The sequence below is a fragment of the Amblyomma mixtum genome, chromosome 2 (assembly GCF_055824585.1).
Source record: "Amblyomma mixtum isolate Tamu chromosome 2, ASM5582458v1, whole genome shotgun sequence".
NCBI classification, from domain to species: Eukaryota; Metazoa; Arthropoda; class Arachnida; order Ixodida; family Ixodidae; genus Amblyomma; species Amblyomma mixtum.
In genome coordinates, this window is record NC_143013.1 from 131,420,025 (window position 1) to 131,443,820 (window position 23,796).

At 48.5% G+C, this 23,796-nt stretch overlaps 1 protein-coding gene across 1 annotated transcript in view; it reads right to left on the reverse strand.

Moving 5' to 3' along the window:
• LOC149360923 (arylsulfatase B-like) overlaps positions 1–23,796 on the reverse strand; it is a 139,135-nt gene that overhangs the window by 67,143 nt on the left and 48,196 nt on the right. Inside the window, exons 8-9 of the mRNA XM_089567955.1 lie at positions 20,619–20,729; positions 4,121–4,246 (exon numbers count right to left, since the gene is read on the reverse strand). Coding sequence (XP_089424081.1) covers positions 4,121–4,246; positions 20,619–20,729 — 237 coding nt within the window. The remainder of the gene's footprint in view (positions 1–4,120; positions 4,247–20,618; positions 20,730–23,796) is intronic.

Genomic DNA, 23,796 nt, shown 5'->3' on the forward strand with positions numbered 1-23,796 from the left:
GGAGCAGCAGTTCGACGTTGGTAGCCAGGTGCTGGAAGTAGTAAGAGAATATGTCTATTTAGGGCAGGTAGTGACAGCTGATCCAGATCATGAGAGGGAAATAACTAGAAGAATAAGAATGAGGTGGAGCGCATATGGCAGGTTATCTCAGATCATGAATGGCAGTTTACCAATAACACTCAAGAGAAAAGTATACAACAGGTGTATCTTACCGGTACTCACCTGTGGGGCAGAAACGTGGAGGCTAACAAAGAGGGTTCAGCTTAAGTTAAGGACAACGAAGCGAGCGATAGAAAGAAAAATGATAGTTGTAACGTTAAGAGATCAGAAGAGGGCGGAGTGGGTGAGACAACAAACGCGTGTTAATGATATCCTAGTTGAAATCAAGAGGAAGAAGTGGGCTTGGGCAGGGCATGTAATGCGAAGGCATGGTAACCGCTGGTCCTTAAGGGTAACGGAGTGGATTCCAAGAGAAGGGAAACGTAGCAGGGGGCGGCAGAAAATTAGGTGGGCGGATGAGGTTAAGAAATTTGCGGGAATATGGTGGATGCGGCGGGAGAGGCCTTTTCCCTGCAGTGGGCGTAGTCAGCCTGATGATGATGATGTATACAAGGTGGCCAATTTTTCTATCACTATATTCCCACCTCCCTTCAACAGATCTGTATTTACCTGACCCTCTCCAGCTGGTTTCACCCTTTGCGTTGCTTCCATCGCTTTCTTAAATCTCTTCTTTCTCTACTTGCAGGATGTTCAATTCCTCTGCATCTCTGCCTCCGTCATTATCAACCCGATTGCCTCGGCTACTGCAGAGATCGGTGTGGGACTCCTCCGCTTTTTTAAACGTTTATCTTCATCGGTATTGATAAGGCGCAGCTTATTTCTTAGCATCTACAGCTGATCTTTTTCTGTGGCTGGTTTCCTTCTACAGGCTTTGAGTGTGTTTATAGCATGTTCGATTTAGTGCAACCTTTTTAGTGGCTTGTGTCGCTTACTTTGCGCTTATTAACTTCGATAGTTCCACCATTTATACTCTGTTTGTTGAGTTTGAGGCCATCATGCTTTGGTAATTCTTAATCCAATCTTTCAATTCCTGCGAGAGCATACCGCTATCCTCTCTATTTATGCCTACTTATATTGTGCACAATGCAATGATATCACTGAGATTATCGTTATTCCTAGAACATTGAGGTCGTCTTCCTTAACCATGGCTGAATAATAGGTCTGTAGCAAGAATCTGAATCCCTTTACATTCCCGTTTACCGCTAACGCAATGATGTTTGCCTTCCTTAATAGTTTATTTTATTCTTTGTTCCAGTCAGGCCGTGTTTCTAAAACTTACCATGATGTGATCGCTACATCTTACTGTAGCAGAGCTGAGCTGCTCTGATGTCACGCTGATAGCGGCCTAACATCGTGACCTATTACGTCACCCTCCTGTCTCTTCATAAACCCGTTTCCTATCGGCAATAAGCGTTGTTCTTCACTGAGTGCCGGCCTGCTCACACTTACTTTGTCAAGCACCTACCAATCCTCAACAATATCAGGATGTGTTCATAATGTGAAGACAGTTTATTTTATGGTCTCTTCATTCGGCCTCTTCCACGCCGCCTTCCGGTTCACCTGTTTCCGGAAGAACATATTCATCCCCCTTAAATCATTTCGTTCTGCGAACTCTACTAATAACTGCCCTCTGCTGTTCCTAGAACCTTTGTCGTATCCATTCACTGCCTGATCTCCTGCCTGACTCTTGAGTAACTTGGCAATAAAGTCATAGATTACACTCTTTCACGACCCATGGAGCTATACATTAGAACTGAAGTGTACTGTGTTTTACTTTAGTCAATGCCGATCGGACGCCTTCGTAGAAACTTCCGACTATCTGTTTACCTTGACTAAATGGAGACGGATAGCTCTGTTCCAACTTCAGTTCGCATCTCTTATTAAACTTGTGACAAAGCTGCTACCCTCTCAAATTTGATAGAATATCTATGCTGCGAGCTCTAGCCTTACTGATCAGGAATCTTACATGTAGTCCTCTTCTGTCCGCTAACAAAACACCTTAGTATGTGCCCGTGTTTAGCTCAGTATAAGCTTCATCTGTATTCCGCACCTCAGTAAGCCCTATAACATCACATTTATTACAACTCCAGTTCTTTAATCACCAATTTTCTAAAGCTGCAACGTATGAAACATAATTTTTTATCTCCTTTCAAATTACAGCCTTGTTCGAAATTTTTGTTTACGTATATTGTGCAAATATTGCGCCAGAACATACCAAGTAAAATATTTGTCGTAACCTAATTAAAGAATTTGGATTATTAAATTATTACAAGTAAACGGCAATATTCTGAACCATGGCACAGCCGAGTGTTTGCGAACCCTATCACAGAAAAAAATGATGAAATGAACAAAACAGAACAATCTAAAGATATATAGTTCGTGATTCTAGGAACGAAAAATTACAAACTAAAGCCGCTGTGTGTTTGATTGCCATTGAGGTTTTTTTTTTAAATGCCTCATTTTTTATCGACCTATGGCAAGAGATAAATTAAAAGAATGGCGGTATCTCTATCTTGGGGTCCCTACATTACGGATGGCGTAAACGTTGTCTATTTTGTCTATAAAATATGAGGGCAAATATTTGGGAATATTTTCGGGCAATGCGTTCGAGCGCAGCGTCTCAAGCCTACGCTATGCATGTTGTACCCGCAGCATGTCTTGACGTTCTCACCTCCCGACAATGTGCAGCGTCTGGTAAGGGTTTACGAGCGTTTGTAGCGTCTCACGACACAACCACGTCTGCCACCCGATGACGGCAAAAACTTCTTATGGGGTTTAACGTCCCAGTGCGACTCAGGTTGTGAGGGACGCCGTAGTGAAGGGCTCCTGCAATTTCGAAAACCTGGGATTCTTTAATGTGCACTGATATTGTACACGGACATCTAGAATTTCGCCACAATCGAAATTTGACTGCCGCGGCCGGGATCGAACCCGCGTCTTTCTGGTCAGCAGCCGAGTGCCGTAACCACTGAGCCGCCGCGGCGGCACGGCAAATATGGCTTTAAATGGGGGGGGGGGGGTGCTTGCACGGTGAGGTCACAAATCCTTCCTAACCCCCCACTCCCCTGGCGTGCCCCCAACTGAAGAAGGCAAAGTGAGAAACGTGTAGAGTGTGGTCACGTGATTGTAGAACGGAGCTACGAGTGAGTCGTAGTAGGACGTACGAATCGTGGCTATGCTGCAAAAGCCATTGGGCGAGAAAGTCTTTCCTTCCTTTCGTGCCTTCTGAAGAGCTCTATGCTATACAGCTCACTCGGTGACAGAAAAATTATTGAAGCGTACCGGTTTTCTCTATAATTTGCTGTCTATAATTTACTAAGAGATTGCAGCTGTTATACAATCATCTTCCGATAGTAAAATGAAGTTCGCAGTGCACAGACAATAAACACTGTTTCAGAGCGAATTTGCGTTTTGCGGTTAGGAAACGCCAATGTTCGAAAAGTTGAACATGAACAAAAAGAGGCGCCCACTTTTATGTGGCTATTTTATTTTCAAGCTTAATTTAGAAAGCGTATATGAATTAGCAAAATTGATTTTTCGCTTTTATAATATTTTTGCATTGCGCGGCGGTTAAGATAGTAAACAGCAGTACTAAGCTAGCCTCGCTTGAAGAGGTCTAGGGCTGAACGCTGCCATGTTCAGTTTCCAATCTCGACCTGCCCAGCGCAAGAAATTATTTGCACCCTCCGCTGCGCCGCAGGTTTTATCGATGCCTTTAAGAGTTGCTCCACTACGCCTAGGGACTAAGGATCCAGGGTTAATTTGTGTCATATATCATGCGGTCTATAAATGCTACACTAGCGTGTCCTAATCTTGTTCTAGGGAGATGGTGCGCTGTCAGCTCTAGTCGCCGTAATCAGACCTCGTCAAAGGTCTGGTTATTCAGTTCTCTCGACGATCGGATATATTTTCCTTTTTCAGCAGAGAAATCCGACAGAACTGTGATTCCAAGCACGTCCCTCCCAGGCTCGAGGCGAATGCTCCAAGTCGACGCCATCGCTGCATCGCTTACTGTGAAGTAACGCGGATTAATCGAAAATAAATTTGGTAAACGGTGTACCTTTTTCTTTTCGTGACGACGGATGATGTCTATCGCCTTGTCAGCGTAGAGTTTGGTGCTGTACACACCGTGAGTGTCTGTGACCACGGCTTCATCATTCCACATGTCGATGCCACACGTCGTGTTCTACATGCACAAGAAAAAAATACCACGTAAAGTGGCGTCTGTCTAATCACTTCATTGCTTACTTTAAAATGTGACCTTTCATACTTGCGTATGAAAAGTATTTATGACCAGGCCGAAGGTGACAGATATAAGCAGGCTCCATTTTATCGCGACAATGAATGCCACAACGATAGATATATGCAATAAATGGTGTTCGATATGTGCAAAGCTGCTGCCGGCTGCCTCAAGCAGGCGCTATTAATAAATACCGTATTTCTGTATGATTGGCGGGATTTCTAGTTGATAGATGGGCATTTGAAACCAATCACATGTTCTCTACAACTTTTCTCTGTACTAACATTATTAATGCATTTTATTGCTGCTTCCAAAATGCACACCGAGTGTAAGAACTCTTCACATGTGGTGTTTGCCTTCGACATGCTGTGTTCTTCTTTGTTAGAAAAATGAAACCCTTTGATTTGATTCTTCCGCTTTGAAGACTCCATCGGCTGGAAGGTCGTTCTTGCGATTTTCACAACTTAGAAGGGGAGCCTAGAATGATCGTGTAAGGCGGCGCTGGAAAGGATGCCTTCTGGGTGCTACCTAGGTGGAATCAGGCCTGTTTTAAAATTTCATAAACGCACCTTTTTTTTTTTGGATGTTGGCAACCTCGTCCGAGTGCGTCTTTTATTGCTCGACATTTAAACAAAAAATGCGGAGGACACTTAAGCACCGCCTTTAAAGATATGACACAATAGCTTTTCTCGCATACGGGTTTCTGGTCACATTTAATGTTCTCTGTTCACCTTCGTACATTTACCACAACACAGTTTCAATATTCTTGTGATTGAACTCTCCAAAAGTGAAGCTTACGCACATAATGTTGCTGCTATGCACACAGATTGATTTCTACTCACTGCACTACACCCACTATCACATGGCCAGAAAGGAGTGTTCCACCAGGACACAAGCTCGACACTAAGAAAATATACTGCTCACGCTATATGTTGGGGCAGCGGTGTACTTCAAGCAAACAGGGTACAAGCGCCAACATGCACATTGCTATTCGATTAATTACTAATTCCGAAATTAGACCTTAAATACTACACCCATAGTGATTAGCATACAATCATAAACTGCGCTGGGCAAATGCCTTCATTTTTCTTTTTCCTTGCTCACCCTCGCCGTCGCAATCATCATTTATAACATTCGAGTTTCTTTTAATGCGAAGGCATTACTAATTCCCTTACGAGAAAAGCCGGTGGCGTGTGTGTGTGTACTCGCAGACGGCACCGAAAATCCCAGTGATAGCAAGAAAAATACGGTGCCGCCATCAAGCGGCCCATGACGCACACAGCAAGCCAAGCACCGTAACTTCATACAATCCTACACATGTCATCGGCTATGTATACTCGCCACTGGCCGACATCCATGTGGCGCCAGTTCTTTCTATGTTTGCACCAAATTTTTGACGCAACCGTTTGTCGCACAGCTTTCCCGGGTTGTTTGATCTGCTAGACTTGTTGGAAGCCAGCTTGTTCCGAGGACGGAAGCTAGCTTGTATTCGAACCGAGGACGTTTCCGCCGTTAATTTTATGCCTTCCGAGACTTTTATATCAAAATTGTGAGGCAATCGTTTCTCGTACAATGCACCGCGTGGTGTCATACGCCGGTGGGCTTATGTGGGTGGTGTCATGCATCGTGCCACCGGAAACGGTGCGGGCAGTGAATAGCACTGCCTGCGGCATCCCATTTCGTCGCTAGACTGCATTGCGGCCGGTGTGGTGTGGCTCGTGCAATGAGCAGTGAACCATCAACGCTTTCGCATTCCCATGCATAATCAGTATTGAGTGCCTCTGCCAAATGTTTTTTTTTCTATTTTCAATATCTGCCGATGTTACCGAGTCCACTAGGACCAAACTATTGTTTACTGCTTTCGCTTCCAGCTGCGTCGAGCCTCTTGGGGCTTGCTCTGCACTCTAAAGTTCTCAGTGGCCTAGAATGGCTGCAGAATATAATATTGGGCCTACACTCATATGATGTAACCGATCACTGGCAAGAGTCGGGTGTACCTTGTACTTACGGCAGCAGCTAAAGGGAACTCTGCCATGATAATCGGCACCGTGAAAGGCGCTGAAAAATTCATCACTGGACACCCTAAGTAGCCGGTCTGAGGAGAGTGCCGGGAAAATTTCAATCAGCAAATTCTCCGGGCTGCCGGTAGAATCATCATCATCATGAGCAGCCTGGCTACGCCCATTGCAGGACAAAGGCCTCTCATATCTCACTTTCTTATCAACCCTGCTGCGTGCCAGCTCTGGCAACCTTATGCACACAAATTTCCTTTCTGATCCACCCACCTCCCTCCTGATGCGCTGTTTTCTCTTGCCATCCAGTCCGTAAACCTAAGCGACCTCCGGTCATCTTGCCTTTGCATTACATGTCCTGCTGCAGATTTTCCCACCTGGCCCACCTTCAAAATTTGGTGGTCGTCCCATCTTCCAAAATTTGGCAGTTGGCCCACCTGTCAAGGGTTAAGCTAACTTAGTGGATGAATCTGCTGTTTTGGCAAGGTTCTATCATGTAAAAAGGGCCCAAAAATCTGATTTCAGCTGGTTTCGGCGAGAAGAGATGACGTGATCTGAGCATTGCGGGAAAACTGGTTTCAAGCGACTCTTGGCGGGAAACGATGGTATACGTGCGGAGGTGGTGCCCCGAGCGTCCGTCTAGCGGGTGCTCACATATGGAAGGCAGCATGAAGATGTCTCTCTGAGTCGTTCTTTGTGTTTCTGTATACATGAAATATTGATGGCGCAGGTTGCAAAAATTTAATCTCAGAAACTACAAGGCAATTACAACGTGAAGTGCAAAAACGAACACCTAAATGCTATCGCATTTCTTTTGTTAAGCAATAGTTAAAAGGCCGTAAATTTATTATTCAAATGTACTGGTGGAAAGCAAGAACATATAGCTCGCCTTCTGCGCGCACTATTTTCTAGGCGCAAGTGGGCCTTGCGCTGTCTGTCGGTACGTCAGCAGTAGATGGAACGCAGACCAGGAATGTAAGGCCACTGAGACCCAATCTTTTCGTCGTAATTTATTCTTACTATCCGCCCATCTAAGACAATAAACAAATGGAAAACATAGGAATGGAGGTCGAGTAAATCATATTGCCGTGAATGTTTGTAGTGTTTTTTTGTTCATTCTTCGAAGCTGCCGGCAGCCCGCTTTATCCCATCGCTTGTGACGCAAGACGCGCCTAGATTTATCTCGATTGATCGCATCCAGGCGTAGCCGATTCTACGTTGTTTCATAATGTTCTAGTAACTTTGCAAGCTTTATATAGTTTCGCTACCAGCTTTAAAAAGAGTATGGCCGAGAGCGGCCGGCATTCTGTTCGGCGACCGCCGAGCATGCTTGTCGCTACGCCGCCGCCGAGTGATTGAGTTCTTTGCGGGCGCAAGTCAGTCCAAATAAATAGTTTCGTTTAGAAGGCATGCTCACTGTTTTCGTCTTCGCTGTACTGCAGTCACCACTACGCGGTAATTTCGATCCCCAACACCTCTGTGGATAACAAATCAGCATGCACGCACACCATGATAAGGCATACCATTAGAGGGACATTCATGCACAAAACTCATTGTAATTAGTGTATCTACTGCTTGATACGATGATACAAATGCCCTTTTTTTCCACATAAACGCCGCCTTGCCATCCTACATAGTTTATTTTAAATAAAACGACAACAATTAAAGAAAGGGAAAAAAGGGAAGTTGTATTGGATCGAAAGTTGCGCCTGTGCTGAGCAATATTTTCTTAGGTGGGATTGATAAACAAATTAGTAAACATAGGGATGGATTGGCGGTGAAGACTTTTAGATATGTGGATGATTTTTAAGTGCTGATTTAAAGAGACAACTTCAAAAGGAGAATCGAAGATATTTTGAAGTTGTTTCGGGAGTGTAGAAATAGTCTGTCGTTGACATTTGAAGTGCATTTGAAGGATTCTCTGCAGTGTTTGAGTATTAAGTTTTTATTCAAGAACAACCATATTTGTTGGCTTTACTCCCTAAGGTCCCAGAAACAGGTATTACACTATTCTTACGGACACTCAGAAAATAAAACGTCAAAAATGGAATTACTGTATCGGCCCTTCGCTCCAGCTTACAGAACTCGTGTTTTCATTGTATCGAAGAGAGTGTATTGTTACAGGTGCGCAGGCTGAAAACCGCAGGGTTCCCTGATTCCGCTATTTCGGCAACGTGTGAAAAGTTGGTGCGGCTGGTGAGTACGGATTTCGTCAAATCAAAGAGGGACAAGGCATGTAACAAAATGGCGGTCATTCCCTACATACACAAAGAAGCACATAATGTGAAAAATGTAGCAGGAAGGTTTGAAGTTGATGTTGTTTTTTTGGCACCATATAAGTTGAGCGGGCTCTGCCGTGCCATTAAGAACCGCAATGAAAAGGTCTTAGGAGTTAGTCCGTTCAAATGCCGGGTTTCACAGAGATCACCATTGGTGGATTGGGCATGATCTGCAGTTTATGAACATCCGCTGTCATGCAAAAAAGTCTACATTTGTCAAACAGGTCGCTGCATTAGCGTTCGCCTGCGAGAACACCTTAACTATCAGACTCCAGATATTTACATCTTAAAGAACACTGCAGTGACTGTGGGAAAAAAAACGAAAAAACAGAAACAGAAAAAGTGCCGCCCCCTAGTCACAAAACCTACCGCCACCCAGAAACTTTCGCCACCGGGATAAAATTACAGGGAAGTAATGGAAGCTTATTTAATCAGAAAGACGCTGTCACAGTGTGTCAGCCAGCCTTCATTGGCGTTAGTTGATAAAGAGGTATCATTTTTAAATAGTAAATGATTTTTTCTCTTGGGTTTTCAGGAGGGGAGGGGGGATTGGTAAGAAGTAGGCCCGTGATCGGACTTCACCACGTGGCGGATGAGTTGCGATTGTGATCTTGATCTTGCTGGACCAATGCTCTTCGCTCTGTGTATTTCCACTTGATTATTGTGTAGATATGTTTGCTCCTTTCAATAAAAAATTCAGTTTCGAGTCAGTGCTCGTCTGTGTGTCTTCTTGCTTCGTCCTTCGTCTTGATCGCGCTGTTCCCTCCCACGATGAATTGTTAGAAACTCGCCCAGCTATCCATCCTTCTTTGTTATAGACTTGTCTCCTTTTCATATTATCGACTCAATTTTGTATGCACAAATGACAACGTTGCCGAATTTTATAGCGACTCCGTTCTGACATTAAATTTCAAGATTACAATGTTGTCGTCGTCCGCAACAAGCAGATTAAAAAAGACGCAGATCTAAACCTGGTGGATTTGTGAAAGGACGCACGCACATTAAGCGCCCGTCGCGCACACGCCTTTTGCTGCACGAAGGCCAACGGAGCTACCTCGATCGCTGCGCGGTGGCCGCACCAGTTTTCCTTGTCTGAGGATTTGAGGACTGTACATTGAGCAATAAGGAATAAAATATCACCATACTGAACGCCCGATAGCCACACAAACCCATGTGACGGACAGTTTTAGCAAGGCCTGCCGGTGGGCGGACGAGAAGAAGTTTGTGGGGATAAATAAGGTGGCCGCAGATGGCACCGGACAGGGGAAACTGACGGGTTATAAAAGACGCCTTTGTCCTTCAGTGCACGTCGTTAGGCTGACGATAATCAGGACCACTAAAGCTGCAAGAGACGTTTTCGACAGCTGACTTGGTTGAATTCCGCTGGAGCGTCAGCGGTTCCAAAATTCTGCGTTGCATTGCTGCGAGTTTGAGGTGCCTTTTTGCTCAAGGTGATAAGCTTTCTGTTCATACTACGCTAGTCATTCTACTTGTTAACTGCATCAGGACTTCAACAATAAAATAAAGCCAAGTAGCTAGTTGGCGCGCATGCCTCTCAAGATCTGGAGAGGGCAAAGGCAACAAAGGAGAAGGATACTGTTGACAGAAATGCCCAGCAACTAGTGTCTGTGAACTATTTGTCCTTCGTCGTCTTCGCATTGTTCAGATCTGAGCGAGAAAGCACTAGAATAAAATGCAATTTACACAAGTACAACTAGCCTGGAATAAGTACCCTCCAATCCAAAGGCATGCGAATCCGGGTGCTGTGCTAAGCCGGACTACCCTGGTTCGAACTAGACCGCGGCGGGAGTGTTTCTGCAGAGGCGGAACGCAAATGGCGCCCGTGTGTTGTGCGATGTCAGTGCACGTTCAAGATCCCCAATTCGTCGAAATTATTCCGAAAGCCTCCACTATGGCCTCCCTTCTTTCCTTTCTTCTTTCACTCCCTCCTTTATTCTCTTACAGCGCGGTTCGGGTGTCGACCGAGATATGGGAGGCAGTTACTGCGCCATTTCCTTTCCTGAAGAAAACAAACGTTCTCAAACAGGCCGAATGGTGTAGTGATAGCGGTCTTAGGTATACCGGGATGCTCGACGGGGATATGGTGATAGGCGTTTAGAAGGTCCACTTTGGTAAAGATGTTGCATCCTTCCAAGTTGGTGGTGAAATCCAGGATTTGAGGAAGGGGATAGCTTTCGTGGACCGTGTGCGCGTTCAGCGCCCGGCAGTCTCAGCATGGCCGCGGGTCTTGGGCTCGAGATGGAAAGGTGAAGCCTAAATGCTGGATGAAGGACGAATTATACGCAGCTGGATCATGTGCTCGAATTACCTTTTAGCAATCGCCAGACTCTCATTGAACAGTCAGCACGGTTGTGCTGCGACGGTTGGACCACGCTTAACAATGAGGTGGGTTACGCTGTGCCTAGGTGGCTGGTTTAGATTGCAGAGATTCGTAATCTCAGGTAAGTCTTCCAGGATTTTCGCGTTCTGGCATAGCGGAATCCTTGTGCGGATGCGAATGGGAGCGACAGCCTAAATAACGCCAGCGATTGAAAGGCGCGTCTTGCTGGCGATGACACGATGACGGCGCATGCTGACGTCGAAATGGGTGAGAAAGTCGGAGCCGAGGATGGGCTGATAGACGTCGGCTACCATGAAGACCCGCTGGAAAGTGCGCCACAGGCCAATGTCGAGCATGAACGACCGCAGACCATACGTGGTAATGGAGGAAGAGTTCGCCTTACAAAGTGGAGGTCCAGTTAACTTTGAAGTCCGGTTTGATTTCAAGGCCGGCAATACGCTGAGCTCGGCTTGCGTGTCGACGAGGAAGAGCAGATCGGAAATGCGGTCCAGTACTAAGCAAAGGCGGGCGCGTTAAAAGGTGCGGTCGCACGCCGGCGTCAGTAATCTGATATCGTATTTTCCGTCCAGCTGCATGGTGAAGTTACCGGCGGGCACGGTGCTGGAAAGTGCGTTGACACCAGCACACAGGTGAGCTTGGAGACCAGCGCGAGCATGTGTCGTTGCGGAAGAATGGCTGCCAGGACATGGGGAGGAACTGCGCTGGCCATGGGAGGACGTCCGTAGGGCGTCGAGAGAAACGCCGAGCTGGTCGATCCGGGGCTCTATCCAGGACATGGCAAAAGGCTCTGGTTTGGAAGTGAAAGTGGCGAAGGAAGGAGAATGCACGCCACGGACGCGGGCTCTCAGTTGCCCTCGGGACGCGGGTCCGCTGTCGCCAACCGGCCGGAGCAATGAAGAGACAGGGGTTGATAAGGAGCAGCGTGAAGAAAAGGTATATGTATTCACATATTTACAAGCAGCGAGAATCACGATACATCTCACGATGTAACACAACAAGAAATGACACAAACAAAGGAGGCGGGAGCCCTTAAATAGACTCCGCACAGACTCCCGCCCCTTTTCGTCCAATCAGGAGCGTCCTGGTGGCTCCTGCAAGACTTGAGCGCCAACCACGGTAGCGTTCCGGTAGCTGTCCGGCCCGAACGCACAACGCGCTCCACGACGATGACGCGCGGGCTCGGAGAGACGCAGGCCTGGATGCCGTCGTTGAGGAGCGTCTCGGTAGCTGACCGGCCGAACGCGCAACACTCTCCACGAAGGCGACGCGCAGGCTCGTTGAGACGCAGGCCTGGACGCCATCCTTGGGAGCGTTCCGGTGTTGGAAATTCACGTTCACAACAGCTCGCCCCCGCCCGAAAAATCGCGCACGATGGGAACAGGTCCGCAGCCACTTCTCGAAGTGCCGAGGTCGGGGCTTAGTCTTTGTCCGCCGGCCGTCAACGGCTCGCCAACCGGTTTCTTCAGGTCTGGAAGGGAGGTGGTCTGGCCGAACACAACAACAGCCAGCAAATGCCCTTCCGTCTCCCCAGAGATCTGCCAGGCTTCTATCTTACCTAAAATTTCGCTGACACGCGACAAGTTGAATCGCGAGTGCATCGTCGCATAACGGACCATTTTCTTCGCGAGTAGAAAAAAAAACAGAAGATTACAAAATAACAAAAAAATAACAGCCCGTCCAAATCCGTTCTTTTCCCTTCCCTGTTTAGAAGCATCGGCTGAAGCCATCTGCGTTGGCATTTGCCTTTCCTTTTTTGTAATGAACTTCGAAGCTAAATTGCTGCAGAGCAAGGTTCCATCGCAGGAGGCGACCATTTTTGCCGCGACATGCGTTCTAGCCAGGTTAGAGGACAGTGTTCCGTTTGTACGATGAACTTCGTACCAGACACGTAGTAGGCAAGTTTTTTGAATCACCCACACCAGGCACGCGCATTCCTTTTCAGAATCTTTGTATGCTTCTTCCCTGGCAATGAGCTTCCTGCTTACATAAAGGCTTGGGTGTTCGTTCCTTTTATCATCTGTCTGGCAAAGCACAGTACCCATTCCCCTGTTGCTCGCGTCACACTGGATTATGAACTGTTTTGAATAATCCGGGGACTTTAACACGGGATCCTTCATCAGGGTTTCCTTTAGAGTGAGAAAGGACTTTTCTTTCGCGGGGTTCCAATTGACGCGCTCTGGTTCAGTTTTGCGCAAAGCGTCGGTGAGGGTGCTAGCGATGTCCGAGTACCGCGGTATGTATTGCCGGTAGTACCCTGCAAAACCGAGAAAGGCTCTCACATCTTCCTTCGTTTTCGGTGGGGGGTACGTTGAAATGGCGAGCAGCTTTACCTCAGAGCTACGCATGTCTGTCTCCCTGCGTTTGTCTGTCCATTTTCTACGGGAGGAACAAGACGAGAACGATTTGCATTCTCTTGTTGACTTGTCCCTTTCCTTACGCCTTGCGCGCCAGACGCGACTTTCCACTTCGCGTGCGTAACGGTTCCAGTGGAACCGTCCTTTCTTTCCAGTGGAACCAGTGGAACCGTCCAGTGGAACCGTCCAGTGGAACCGTTCCAGTGGAACCGTCCTTGTTCGTGGTGGCAAGTGACACCTTTCAGAAGTGTTTAATTTCTTGTGCACCCTTCCTTTTCGCTCGGTGTGAGGTTCACATCTATCCGGCCTTTTGATTTTATGCCTACTAAATAGAGTTATCTTGACTCGCGACTTTCCATCGCGATACCCATGCTTGTCCTGATAGCGACGAAAGAACAGCCCATTTCTTTTTTAGCAGTGTGACGTTCTTTCTCGACGCTCGTTCTCTGGCTGAACTGTGGAGTTTTTGTATTGTTTTGTCTGCCTCCTGATGCTCAGTAAACTGCTCCTTGCTTACTGAGAGCAACCGCTCGAAATGGTTGGACCACGGTGGCAATAACGAACTAGGTTCAGCCGCCGCTCTCCCTGTTTCGAACTCTTTCTCTGGCTCAACCGTGGTATCATCGTCACCGTCTAGGCCGTCAGAGCTCCTCTCCAATTGCTTTTCCACAACATACCCCGTTGTTTGATCTGCGTCGGTTCCAAGGGGCACGCCGTACTTTAGCTCGCTTGCTAACTCTCTCGCTCTAGAGCGGGTTAGCGCGCAAACGTCTCCTTGCTCAAAGATAGTTCCCCTTTCCCTGAGCAACATCTCAGACTTGTTAGAGAACAAATAAGAATACTCCTTGGGCAGATTCTCGGAAACAGCCGCTTCCGTAGTAAGGATACCGAACGGGCCCTTCAATACATACTCGGGCTAAAGGAAGACATACCGTATCTTCCTGATCTACTTGCCTAATCCAGGCGCATTCCCCTGTGAAATCTGTTGCAGACACATTCGAGGGGTGAACTACATCCATGGTAGCCGTTGAGTCTAGCAACCTGCTCTCCTGAGGATTGCTATCCGACCCCATGAAACTAACTACCTGGCCCGCAACTCTATCTGAACTACACTCTTTTGCTAACGTTGCGTTCTGTCCTGGGCTTCAGCAACGAACTGAGGTGACTCACGGTCACTCTGATTACGGCAAAGCGTCTCCAATAATTGGCTACTATTGCCCACCAGCCGAATCGAAGGAGGGTTCCCTTTGATTCCTTCAGTGCGCTGGCCTGTGAGCTCACTACTCTCTTCGTGAGAGATAACAACTGACTCACTTATAAAAGCAACATTTGCTTCTGGGCTTAAACCTTCCCTGCCGTTACTCCCCTGAGCAATGGCTGTGTTCCCAGTTGACCAAGTGGGGTTCCTAGGCTGGTCGATGACACACAGATGGGAGCGCTGCCCGCTTCCATCACTTCGGACTTTAGCGTCCGCCTCTCCTTTTGGACGGTCGTCCCCGCTTACTGCTCCGGCATTCTTAAAAACCGGCTTCGCGCCTGTTTCGTCTGCTCTATGCCTAGCGGGGTACCGTTGCTTGTACCACTTGTACCGTTGCTTGTACCACAACTTTCAAGCAACACGCGGCGTGACGCATACTCTTCCGCGAGTTCAGCAACCTTCTCAACAGTGTTTACCTCGGCCCTGTCGAGAATCCACCTACGCATTCGGTCCGGAATTGTGTCATAAAACTGCTCTAGACACATGCATTCCACGATTTTCCCTGCGTCCGTGTGAACGCGTGCGCTCTTTAACCAATCCACTAAGTTCCGGTAGCTGTCCGGACCGAACGCACAACGCGCTCCACGATGGCGACGCGCGGGCTCGGAGAGACGCAGGCCTGGGCGGCGTCCTTGAGGAGCGTCTCGATAGCTGACCGGCCGAACGCGCAACACTCTCCACGAAGGCGACGCGCAGGCTCGTTGAGACGCAGGCCTGGACGCCATCCTTGGGAGCGTTCCGGTGTTGGAAATTCACGTTCACAACAGGCTCTATCCAGGACATGGCAAATGGCTCTGGTTTGGAAGTGAAAGTGGCGAAGGAAGGAGAAGGCACGCCACGGACTCGATCCGCTGACTGAGGAGGCGATCGAGGGTCAAGTCGCCTGCAGCAGCGAGGACGAGGCCGGTGGACTGCGGCAAGCGCAGTAGGAAAAACCCCTCAACAACGCACCGTTGGAGTCGACCTTGCTCTCTCCCAAGAGCTGCCGCAAGCTAGTGAGCAGCTGGGAGGGGCGACGATATCCAAGGTCTTCGCTGACGAGCCAGTGCTGAAGGCGCGCGCTTAGGCACTATAGCGCGGATGCTCTCCTTGAGGCGCTGGTATGGGGAATCGCCCAAGGGTCCAGAGAGGACATCCACGACCTCTTGAGCCGCCTCAAGAAGCTGCAAATTAGCTGGGAAACCGAGAAGTCGGCGATGTGACGCGGTGAGATGGAAAGGGCTTAGCTAGTGCTCGAAACTAGCATATAGCATTGAAACTAGGCAGCGACTGTGTACGTCGAAAAAATCACCCGCTAGTTCTGTCGTGCACGAACGAAAATTAGAGAAGATGAGACCTACATTGAAAGCCCCTTCCCACGTCACTACTGCATTTTTGGGATAAGATTGAAGACTAAAACAGCGCAGTACAAAAAAAACTTATTATTGAAGAAATGGCAAATTCTTGATGCAGGGTGTCAAAGAGCAAGCTTTTCCCAAAAAGGTGCTTGACCCGCCCCCCCCCCCCCCCCCCCCCTGGAGGCCGTCGCGGGATTCAAGAGGGGAACATGTACTCTGAAGATGATCGTGGGCACTCTACCCTGTATGTGCCGCCGTTCGGCACAGCTTTTCAATGCACACACGGACACACTGGCCAGCAAAAGCATCGTGAGGGATATATGCGAAATCATTTCAGAACTCACCCTGGGCTTCACACACCTACGCATACCGCAACCGCGACCGTGGCACGCATCCAAGGGCGTCCCATCAGGGTTCCTTACGAGCCTCATATACCGCTGAGACGACCACAGCCACCCACAACACCTCTCTGCTTTGACAAACCACGCTACGAAATGCAGACCTCTGGAAGACCGCAAACTTGCGCCGCCCACTGCGCTGACGCTACAGTGAGGCCGGCCACATGCTCCGGCACTGCACTTACAAAATAATGGGATTCTGAGGCTTCTTCTACGACGCAAAAGTTCAGGGGGCACTTTGACTGTCTAAAGTGAGTAGAGGCGAAAGCGTTTTCCGCACCACTTTGACTGCTTGTGTGGCAATGGTGGCGTCACATGTAATTGGGTACCAATTGCTAAGTGACGAGAAATCACTAACTAATGATTAATTACTGATTTATGCCTGAATACTAATTAACTGCTAATTAATGCCGCTTAAGCTTCGGCTTTAGGAGTGGAACGCGACAGCGTATTGTAGCGCTGCCAGGGAGCCCACGGAACGCCACCACCCGTTCGGCGCGATGCCTTGCCCTTTGAACGCTTTTGAGGAAAGGAAAGGGCGCAGTAATTCTCTGTCACCTCGGTGGACACCTGAACCGCACCGTAGAGGAAGGGAGGAAGTGGGAGTGAAGAAGAAAGACAAAGATGGCCCGTAATGAAGAAAATGAAAATTGTATTTGAGGAAAGGAAATTACGCAGTAACTGTCTCACATATCTCGGTGGACACCCGTCAAAATTCAGGGGGGCACTTTCTTGACCTAAAGTGCGGTCACTGATGTGTAGCTAAGATGTTAAGCTTCGCCTCTAAGAGTGCCGCTTATCTGTCCTCGCTTCGGCGAGCGCGGCTTCGGCCGCTTATCTGATTTGTTCAGCAGCGTCCGCTCCGGCGGACGCAGTTGTTGCTGCGACGCGCGTCTTTTCTTGCCTTTTTCTCTTTCCTCTGATCTCTTACCTCTCCTCTATCTGCACGTGGCAGCGGCGGTGGCTTGTCTAGAGCCAGTAGCAGGCCCGTGCAATTTCCTTTTCATACTTCTCTCAGTCACAACAACAACAACAACAACAACAACAACAACAACAACAACAACAACAACCTCTAAGAGTGGAACCCGACAGCGTCTTGCAACGCTTCCAGGAGTCCATAGAACGCCATCACCCATTCGGTTGTATGCCTCGCTCGTCGGTAAATTGGTTTTTGAGGAAAGGAAATGTATCTGTCTCTCATATCTCGGTGGACGCCTAAACCTCGCCAGGAGGAAAGGGAGGAAGATGGGAGTGAGCGAAGACACCGTATTCACTACACGCACCTTTGTTCTTCCCAAACCATCGAGCTGGCATGGCGGAGTGGATAGCATGCTCGTCTCACACTCCGAAGACCGGGGTTCGATTCCCGAGCTCGACCAATTTCTTACTCGGTTTTATTTATTTATATGGCCTGACTACGTCTCACAAGATGTTTGCAGCACTACGGAAGGTAGAGCTCTCTCGTCCAATCAGGGCTGCAGAAACGCAGAAAATAGTCCCTCGAATATTTGAGGAGTGTATGACTGTTAATAAAAACATTAAGCATTACAACTAAAAACATGATTTGGACCGGTATATTTAAATGGTAGGGAGTGTTTCAATCACTGGTGAAATTACCAGACAAAGCCCGTACGGACACAGCTCTGCGGAGGCCCGCTGCGAGGTAGTGATGCGTCGCCACTTTCCAACATGGCGTCGGTCGAGTCTGTTGTGTCTCCTGTGTGCTCTACACCGACAGTGCGCTGTTTCCCCAAGCAGGCGAAGCAGGTGGCTTTAAATGTTCTTGAAACGCTTCGCGTCGAGTGCGGGGGCAGTTGGAGTACAAATGCGCTCATCAAGAGGACGGCAAAACTCACGCAGGTGAGCGAGCGAATGCTTTACAAGTGGACAACGGAGACGTTAACGCGGGCCGAGTGTTGTCACCGAAGAAGCGTGCTGGCGGAAGAGGCCGCGAGCGGACGAAGAAGCTGGACGATTTTGACCTGAGCGTGTTGCGAAGGGTGGTACACACCTTTTTCCAGAGAGTGTCCACCGAGAGGACAGAGAATTACTGCGCCATTTCCTTTCCTCAAAGAGCGTTGTGCTCAAAGGGCAAGGCATCGCGCCGAACGGGCGGTAGCGTTCCTCCCTTCCGTTACGGTGTGGTTCAGGTGTCCACCGAGATGGCGAGAATTACTGCACCTTTAAATGTTCTTGAAGCGCTTCGCGTCGAGTGCGGGGGCAGTTGGAGTACAAATGCGCTCATCAAGAGGACGGCAAAACTCACGCAGGTGAGCGAGCGAGCGCTTTACAAGTGGACAAAGGAGACGTTGAACGCGGGCCGAACGATGTTGTTGACCAGGGACCGGCCATTGTTGTCAACCTTGAGGACGACACAACCAGCAGTGCTGAATTCAGTTGTTATGAGGACGAGATGATCGAGCCCGTTTAACGTGTGTTGCCTCTCGCGCAGCACATGGGCTTGTTTTGCATTTCGCCACCATCGACACTCGGCTGCCTCGGCACGCTGGAGTAAATAAATTTATATGCACATGACACGATTACTGAAATTCACTGCGACGCGACAACAGAGGAACTGATGAGAACAGGTTGCGACAGAAAAAAAAGTGGGGCTAGTCCCTTTGGAACGGGCGTCCGCGTGTCCAAAAACAATCCAAAAAAAGAATAAAAAGACATCAAGCGCCACCTGCTAGAGGTAGAAAGAAGCCACCTGGACATCAGGTGGATCGAGCCACAGGCGCGTAGGAACACACTAATGTAGTTCGCGCCATCCTGATTGGACGAGAGAGCTGTACATTTCGTAGTGCTGCAAACATCTTGTGAGACGGAGTATAGAAAAGTTAATTAGGCTAATTGAGCATTTAAGCAATTAACTAAGCTCAGTCCCGCTTACTTGGAGCATCACTATACGATCCCTTCAATTGGTTGCCTGGTTACTAGCCAAAGTACAATTGGCCCCGTTTGAATTTCGCGCACTGTGACGTCACGACCGTTTGGACCAACTGAAAAGCGTGACATCTCTGTCGACAACTGCTGCTTACAACGATGAGACATTAAAGGCTTTCGCCTTAATATAACCACAGCCAGGCCGGCGACCGCGCGAGGTAGAAGAGTGCATGCGCCACGCCGAGTACATATGGAGCCCGCCATCGAGGTATGCGTCATCTCCATATGCGGAACTAACGACAGCACCCTTTGGAGGTTAGGTAGCTCACCAGCGAAACGGCGGGATCCTCCACCAATCATGCCGCACAGAGACGACGCAGCCACTATTTGCGAGTGGACGGTGTAATTTTGAAGCCACCTCGCATCGGCGTGGGCCTTTTCTTTGTGCACGGAGACGACGCAGCCACTACGCCGACACCGTGCACAAAGGCAAGTTCCACGCCGACGCGAGCTGGCTTGAAAATTCAGCCGCCCCTCGCAAATTGATAACGGCGTGCCCCAGCCGTGATTACAACACACGACGAAACCAAGACCAGGTTGCAAAGAAAATATGAAATGCGAGGAAGCGAACCACCGACGTTGTAGTGGCTAGCGGTGGTCGTATGGCGAGGTAGACAAAAACCAGCTTTACGGAAAGGTGGCAAAGTGATCTGCGATCCCTCGCGGCTATGTTAGCTGTGGGGTGAGTGTTTGTGCATTTTGCACCCACATGATATGTTTTAAGTTGAGCAGCCTCATTCGAAGTTCACTTATCACTTCTCCAAAATGACTTCGTGTCGTTCATTCATCAGCACCAACGAGAAGTCGTCGGATACGTCAACTACCGAGTCACGTTAGCGTGAAAATCATCTTATTAGCGGTTTTCAATGCCATATACCAATTATTTTTGCGAATCATTTGAATACCTGATATTTACTTAATGTCGTCAATATAAACCGAACTGTCGTCCGTGCACATTGGTGAACTTGGTTCTGGGCTAGCGGAAGCCGCAGTTTTATTGAAAAGGTATTTCGTTGTATCTGCTGCCGGCCAAAAACATCAAAACCAGGAAGACGAATGGCAGAGGCCAAATATATCTATATGTATGTTTAGTAGAGGTCATATTCTAGGGCCATTAAATCCCACTGTTTATTTTTCCCGGATACATTTTACCAGAATGGAGGTCTCTTTTCACCATTTCTTTCAGAAATTACTTATACCAAGCATAGCTTTTGTTTGGTACACGTTTCAGCGCGTCCTTGTTTCGCAGATTAAAGACGATGGAAAGCAGGTGTTTACGAACCGAGCAGAGACGAGAGATGCAGCGCAACATATATCAGATTGAAAGCGATACCGCAAACAGCACTGATATTAAAGTCACAGGTGGACTCACCATGCTTGTCAAGGGACTGAAGTAGTACTGTCCGTAGTTGTAGAAGCCGAAGAAATGGTCGAAGCCTCTCCGTGTGGGCGTGTAGACGGCGCTCGAATACCCCAAGTGCCACTGGTTGGAAAAGAGAAGAGCGAGTGAAAATTTACCCGCACAGAAGCAGTTTCGATAGCCATCGTGAGCTTTTCTGATGTGGATGTCAAAATTTTTTACCTGAAGTCTCCTCGCTATTTTAATGCATTTTTAATGCGCCCATATTTTCGCGCAGCACGGGCTTTCTTCAAGACCTTACAGATGTTTTTTTTTTTGTCGTCATTGCCAACACTAAAGACCACTGATTAGTAAGGTGCTGACGTCCTTCATATCCCCAAATAATTCATGCGCCAGTGGTGTTACGGAACGCAACAATATGTTCTATAAGAGCACTCGGCGTATTGCAGATTTTTCATTTGATGGCGCACAATAAAGGGACTCATTCGCTGGAAGGACTGGAATCCGGGGGCCTGATCAGCCGAGCTCCTATTTTGATTTCCGAATCACGAAATACATGGTCTGTTCTGAAAGTAGTAGGACTGATTTTTTTAAACAAAATTTATTCAAGAGAATACTACAAACGATTACCATTTTTCAAGGTAGCACCCTTTCAAACCTACACGCTGCTGCCTATGAGTTTTACATTTTTTGTACGCCTCCAGGAACGCCTGGACCGGAATGCTGTTTAGCTCCCTCGTCACAGCCTGTTGAACCACCTCTACAGATCCGTGATGTTTCCCCTCGAGCGTCGATTTTATTCTCGGGAATAGAAAAAAGTCTGGCGGGGCCAAGTCGAGGGTGTAGGGGGGCTGAGGCAGCGTTGCCGCCTTGTGCTGGGCAAAAAATCGGTGTCCTCATTCACATGATGAACAAGATCCTACCGGTTGGCTTTTTCCTCCTCTGACAACACTCCCGGCACCAACTTCGCGCACGCTTTCGTCATGGATAAGTTTTCTCTCGCGATCTCAAAAACTTGGGTTTGAGGAATGCTGAAGTCATCAGCAATTCTCTGATACTCATTTTACGATCACTGTTAAGTAAATGTTTCACTCGCTACACATTTTCGTTGGTCTTGCTGGTCGAAGGGCGTCTGGAGCGGTTGTCTTTCTTTCCTTACCACTCTTTCCTTACCTTCTCGGAACAGCTTGTGCCACTCAAAAAACATCTTATCTACCCATGGAAGCGCCACCGTAGGCCTCCTTAATCATATTGTGAGTCTCTTTGGCCGTTTTACTAAGATTTACTCAAAATTTGATCGCGTATCGTTGATCGAGCAAACGCTCGACTATTCTGCGTGACGAGACGTTTCGACAGGGGTTCACAGTACAAGCGACCTCATCTCTTCAGCGGCCGAGAGCCTACTGCCGATTTTCCCCAGCACTCCCAATATCCCCCTTCAACGATCCTGCACGCGCAGACCAGCTCTCTTCCGCCCGTTTGCCCAGGAAAAAACCAGTCCTACTACTTTCAGAACAGACCCTGTATAAAAGGCAGTGACATGCCCATAACGTCCGGTGGTGTGAAGCACACTGAATCAGCCCCTGAAATGCGAGCTATATTATTTTCGACTAGATGTGAGCGCCCATTTGTTCAAGTACTGCCCAGTGCGCAAGGTGAAACGTCATTATATCATTTATAAATATTGTGACGAAGACGAAGCTGGCAGTGGCGCGGGACGGAGCGCTCAGCCCGAGGACATCATCATCATCATCATCGCGCTAGGCCAGCGGCCATTAAACCATCTCATAGCCATCGTTCACCACGCATCATTCTTCGGCTGGCCGCCGCGTAACATTTGGTGTGAGGTGCTGGGGTCCCTTCATCGCCATCCTGGTCCCGGAGCTTCGGTGTCCTGCGCCTGCCGTGGACGTCGGCCGTGAGTGCCTGGTCCGCTCCGCCCGGCCATGCCCCAGCCCGTCCGACCTGAACCGACCTTGCCGCTCACCCCAGCCCCGTCCCCCGCCCGGACCACAATACACGACGACCCAAGACCCGACCGACCCGAGACCCGACCGACCCGAGACCCGACCGACCCAAGACCCGACCGACCCGAGACCCCACCGACCCGAGACCCTACCGATCCAAGACCGAAGACCCACACGTGAAGACACCGCCCCCCTGCCCCTGCCGTCCGGTGCGTCCAAGGACCTCGGCCGTCAGCTCCTGGCACCCTCCGGCCCGGATGCTTCGTGGACCGGGACTCATTCTCTCATCTTTCTCATCGTGGCGGCCAGCACTGCACCATCTTCTACATATTGTTCGATCCTGCACTCAAGACCATCGCCATTTCGCCGTCTGTTCTTCACCGATCGGGACGATCGCTCGGAGGCCCCGGGTAGTGTGACGAAGACGAAGCTGGCAGTGGCGCGGGACGGAGCGCTCGCGCTAGGCCAGCGGCCATTAAACCATCTCATAGCCATCGTTCACCACGCCTCATTCTTCGGCTGGCCGCCGCGTAACAATATAATGGAAACTATAAACAGAAAGGCTGGCTGCTTTTGTATCTCGAGTCATGTGGGTATACGCAGCTAGCACCAAAGTGCGCACTTAACTTGTAATCGAAATGTTGTTTTAATCTCGGAGTTTTGGAAATGGTAGACAGAAGAAATGCATACGAAATTTGGATTTTGCAAGAATATTCCACGTTTTCTGGATTAAAATATAGTGTGACCATGCCTACTGTGCCTCTTGTTCTTTTGGCTAATGCGTGCTAATCTAATATTCAAAATGTGGCTCGTGTAAACAGGTAACTTCGGATAGATTTTCACGTCAATATATCCGAATGAGTTGGTGCGCGAATCATGGCAAAATAGCGCCCAGGGCAACGGGACACAGAAACAGCGCTGGCGAATAGATTTACCTTGTTTTTATAGCCTGGACGTTGATGACAACCTGTTTATAGAACTTCGCGTAGCATTACAGAAAACATTTAGTTTAGAAGTGCTACCTGATTGAGGTGTTTAGAAGGCTCTGCGAAGCAAAACTTACAATCCTTTGATACCCCCAGAGTTATTTAACAATCAACATAGTTCACACCGCACTGAATTGTCGCCAACGGTACTGCCGAGCGCACCACAATACTCCTGGAGAACAGAGTGCGTAGTATAATTGCGATCTTACTTAACTCGATGAAGGACATTGATGTTGA